The sequence below is a fragment of the Conger conger genome, chromosome 18 (assembly GCF_963514075.1).
Source record: "Conger conger chromosome 18, fConCon1.1, whole genome shotgun sequence".
In the NCBI taxonomy this organism is placed as follows: Eukaryota; Metazoa; Chordata; class Actinopteri; order Anguilliformes; family Congridae; genus Conger; species Conger conger.
This window is the reverse complement of record NC_083777.1, coordinates 27,060,191-27,065,190: the sequence shown is the minus strand read 5'-3', so window position 1 is coordinate 27,065,190 and position 5,000 is coordinate 27,060,191. Positions and strand designations below refer to the sequence as shown.

The 5,000-nt window shown below is 52.2% G+C and overlaps 1 protein-coding gene across 3 annotated transcripts in view; it reads right to left on the bottom strand.

Annotated features, from left to right (window-relative positions):
* Positions 1 to 5,000, bottom strand: part of ppp1r21 (protein phosphatase 1, regulatory subunit 21) — a 24,722-nt gene that overhangs the window by 7,641 nt on the left and 12,081 nt on the right. For all 3 annotated transcript variants that reach the window (XM_061228179.1, XM_061228180.1, XM_061228178.1), the window contains exons 12-14: positions 4,906 to 5,000; positions 2,717 to 2,809; positions 1,972 to 2,099 (exon numbers count right to left, since the gene is read on the bottom strand). The exon at positions 4,906 to 5,000 is cut by the window's right edge and continues 42 nt beyond it. In XM_061228179.1, the coding sequence (XP_061084163.1) occupies positions 1,972 to 2,099; positions 2,717 to 2,809; positions 4,906 to 5,000 (316 nt within the window). The remainder of the gene's footprint in view (positions 1 to 1,971; positions 2,100 to 2,716; positions 2,810 to 4,905) is intronic.

Sequence of the window (5,000 nt, the reverse complement as noted above, 5' to 3'; positions counted from 1 at the left end):
CCTCTCTCTTGCCCCCATTCTTCCTGTCTCTCTATACTATACTGTCCAATAAAGCTGAAAATGCCCTAAAAAATATCTTAAAAAAGAAAAAGAAAAAAAAAGAATGACACACGCCGTCCAATCGCAAAGCATCATCTTCACCTTCACCTTCACTGCGTCATTCTATCCTGTTAGCACTAGCGACGGCTGGACTTTTAAAAGCGTAAAGGCCCATCCACACCAAGAACCATAACTAGAGCCATCAATAGGTTTTTTCAGAAATCATCACAACGTTCTCAAGTGAGTCCTACACCACGACCGTGACGACGTCGACAGTGACCAACGACATCGCCGGGGATCACTTCCCGAGTGATTTCCTCTCGCTGCACGAACGATAAAACACCGACAGCCAATCAAAGTCCATCTGAATTTACAGGGTGCCACATTCAAAAACGGCAGAGGGCAGCAGACGGGCTATTTACAGAACGTTGCGGTTCATCGGCGTGGACGCTCACGTTGTCATCGTTGTAGTTACAGGATATAGTTCTCCGTGTGGACAGGCCTTAAAAGGCTTCAGCGGGCACCCTGTCTGCTACCTGTTTTCCACTTTGTAAAGGCTGTTAAACCCATCGCCCAAGGAGCGGACCTCTCCGAATGTCATCTGTCACATTGTTTTATCCCTTCGCCCCTCTAGCCTCCGTTCCAGGCCGGAGACGTACGGCGAACACAAAAGCAGGAGCAGTCGGCCCTTCCAGCTTTCACTTGTCAGCCAGACCAAACTGTTACCGAAGTCCACCTGCGCTGATTTCCACCCTGATTTCTGCCACTTGACGTTGCCAGATGAACTCATTGCCGGACAGAAAAGTGAACATTTGTGCTGCCTCAGTAATGAGTTTGCCGTGCCATGGCCGCAGCCTCCCCTATGTTCCGGCCTTTTCCAGAATAGCTAAAAGGCCAGCGCTGGCTTCGCTCCGGCAGGGCCGTGCCAGATAGGCACACTGTCCTGGGAGTCTGAAATGAGTCTGGCAGCCGGGCACAGCCGTGTCACACAGTCAGTTAGAGAGAGAAAACTCCATCCATCATCCGGTAACCCTGTCCCCAACAGCCTGCCGCACTACTGAGAGACTGCTGTACTGCTCTCCAACACACGCATGCCCATACACGCGCACACACACAGACGCAGACGCAGACGCAGACGCAGACGCACACGCACACATACACGCACACGCACACGCACACGCACACGCACACGCACACATACACGCACACATACACGCACACATACACACACACACACACACACACACACACACACACACACACACACACACACACACACACACACACACACACAGACACCCAGTCTCTCTCGCACACACACACCTTATTCAGACACCCTCCACTAACGCGCAGAGCTGGCTCTGACAGAAAGCTGCTGATTCACTTAATTACACCTCTCAGCGCCTCCATGAGCAGCATGAGTCAGGCCCCCATCAGCCCTGTCCCATCAGCCCCTCCCATCAGCCCCTCCTCCAGCTCCTCAGCCAGAGAGAGAGGGGCCTCAGGCCGTCCCTAATGACAGCCGCCGGCACCGACAGGCCTGAGGTGCCTCCTCAGCACAGCTCTATGACCAGCTGCCTGCAGGCTCTCAGGGGCTGATTATAGGCTCAGGTCCTCCCGTAAGAGGCCAGTGTAGCCTGGTTCTCTACCGCCCGACAGGCGCTGATTACAGGCTCAGGCCCTCCCGTAATAGGCTGGTGTAGCCTGGTTCTCTTCAGCCCATAAGAGGCTGATTACGGGCAGTAGGCCCCCCTGTAACAGGCTGAGGTAGCCTGGTTCTCAATAGCCCATCAGGGGCTGATTATAGGCTCAGGTCCCTCCTTAACAGGCTAAAGTAGCCTGGTTCTCTACCGCCCATCAGGGGCCAATTAGAGACAGGGCCCCCCCCCGTAACAGGCCGTGTAGCCCGGTTCTCCCGGTCCCCGGGGTTACCTTCCCAGTGCAGCTGGTCAGGGAGCCCAGGGAGGAGAGCAGGCACTCGTTGGTGGTGCTCAGTTTCTGGGTGACAGTGGGCAGCTCCTGCTCCAGGGTCACCTTCACGCTGTAGTGTTTGGAGAGCTCTGGAGGAGAGAGAGAGAGAGAGAGAGAGAGAGAGAGAGAGGAGGTTGAAGAGAGAGAAAGTGGTGGGGCGTTTGGGGGGTGCCTCGCCACGGGGGGGAGGAGGAGGAGGGTGCCCTCCCCGTGGGAGCCGGCACAGTTCCCACGCACCCCTCCCCTCCCGGACCCCAGGGGGTCTTACAGGGCACCACAGGGGGGCTGGCACTGGGCCAGGCTGGGCGCTCTGAGACCCCGCTCCATGCCAACTGGGCCAGCTGAGCCAACTGGCTCCATGTGTCACACACAATGGGGTCTACTGTACGCCTACACACAACAGCCAAACACCACTGGGAGACGGGTGAAACTAAACAACATGACAACATGAACACAGATTATTTCAACACAGTGATATTTTGTTATGCTTATTAGGATGAGGAGATTGAGACTGTTGGCTATAGGATGGGACAATTTTAGCGATAGGGTGGAACACTATATAGTGGTGTAACGCTTATTTGTATGGTGAGGCATTACAGTGGGGAACCGTGTGCTGTGATTGGTTGGGAGAAGTTGCTTTACTCAGCAGCATGCACTGTGATTGGCTGTGGCGTGTGGCCCGCTGTGCTGTGATTGGCTGGCCCACCTTTCATGGCGTCCTGCAGGCCGTGCAGACAGGCAGCGAGCTGGGTGAAGACCGCCGTGGAGCTGTTCTGGGAGAGGGCATCGGGCCGGACACCTGCAGACACCAGAAAACATGTCACCGTCTAAACTCTGATTCCCTCTCTATCTGTTACCCTCTCTACTTTCCCAGACTGAGGGGAAAAACTAGCCCTTTCAGTCCCAAACCCAGTATGAAGTGGCCCAACCCAAATCCCAAGGTGGGTTTTTCCATTGCTTGAGAAAATTGAGAATTCAGTAGGGGTTTTAATAGGGGCTCAAAAGGGGATTTACCCCCCAACCCCCTCGCTCAAAACAATCGTCCACCAGTCATTTTGTTTGGTTGAAAAAAAATAAAAAAGGTCTTGGGACTGAAAGGGTTAAGCAAATCCAGTAAAAAAAAATCAAGCAAAAGTACAAAAGGCTGGTGGATTGTTCGCCCGACAATAAAAAAAACATTCCCAGACATTCACAGATGACTGGCTCAAATCCACAGCGACAGCCAAATAACCTATGCCCACCAAGCACATAAAGAGAGTGAGCGCAGCCAAACGCAATAAGACAGGCTCAGAGGTGCAGACCCCATCAGATATACGACAGCCCCACTCCCCCCTCTCCTGTTCTCTGCGCGCAGCGTTAGCCTCACCTGCAGTAAATCCAACTCAGGGCTTAAAAACCGACCGCACCGTGCCACAACTCACCAGAAAATCGAATTTACTTTCCGTTAAATTCCATTCCGTTTTTATTGTGCTTTTATCACCTCGGAAAAAAACGAGAAAAAAAAAAACGCCGGCGCGTAAATTTTCACGTGTGAATAACGCTGACTCCGCAGAAGCTTTTCATAAACACAACACGCGACCCCTCCCCCCCGCAGCCGCCGCCGCCAAACCGCGAACTCTTCCCCGTGCATCAGCGCGGCGTTTTACTGCCCGCGTCACTCCCAGGACACGTACAGTAACTCCGAACCTGCTGGAGCAGCATTAAACAGCAGCAAGCATGACGGAAATCTGCTGGGAAGCCAAGTTCATGGTTTTTATTTCCTTCTTTTTTTAATGCCTCAAGTCCAAAGTCTAAGAAATGGCCATCGTAGCACTAGGTAGGCAGTTTAAAGTTTAAATGACCAAGCCAATATAACAAAATCAAGGTTATTTTTCTTGTTTGTTTCTATGCAACATCATCGGCGTAGCTAGGAGTTGAGGAACACACAATTTGAATTGAATTAGTTCAGAAATGGCCTAAATATTTCTCCAGCACTGCAGCTTAAATGACGCTGTTGCCAAAACGCAGTGCGAATTCACTCCTGATGCCCAGTGGCACAGAGGATAGTGTCAGTCACTCTCTCTTTCCTGTACGGTCCTATCCACACTCTACCACATTTCCTCTCTCTTCTATCCCTCTTTCATCCCTCCATCTCCCCCCTCGTTCCCCGCTCCTCCCCCTCTCTCTCTCTCTCTTCCTCTCTCTCTCTGCCCTTGCAGATAAAAAAGGCGGACTTGGGGCAGGCGTCTCAAACGGAGTCAGCCGCACCGCACACCGGGGAAACGCGGGCGCCCACACACACACACACAGGAAGCAGAGGGAGAGGCTGAGGCTGATAAGATCGGTGTTCACAGATCTGTGTGCCATTAACACGACCGTATCTCCCCCTCATTACCACGGCTTTATGTCAACGGGACCGCTAATCCCAGCGCTTCCCACTGAAACAGCAGCCTGGGCTGCCTGTGGCCTAGCGGCTGAGGTACACGACTCGGACCTGGACATTACTTTTTTTGGATAAAAGCACCAGCCAAATAATACGTAGTATAATGATACAATAATACTAGTATGATGCTACTGACAATAATATTAACATTAACGAGCATTATTAATAGCCAACACCAATGCTACAAATAACAATAATGATGTCACTTCATAGCATTTTTGGGGAAGTGCTTTCAGATACACAGAATAGAAGAAAAAAAAAAGGAACAGAATAACACACAACTCCTCCCTATCCTTCTCTTTAGTGACGCCGTTACATTTTCTGCAATGCTCACGCCTGCATGGACTCATTCCCTCATGGTCTGCAGCACAGATCTGCCCCCTAGTGGATCTAAGCGGCAGTGCAGCGGTTGTTCAGCATGAACGGCTCTGACTGGCACCGACTCAGCAGGTCAGGGGTGAAAGGTCACTCACTGGGCAGGGCCAGAAGGGTGATGTAGTTCTGCAGCTTCTCGAAGACGGAGGTCATCCGCCTGATGTCGCCCTGCAGCTCCCTGTTCTTGGAGGTG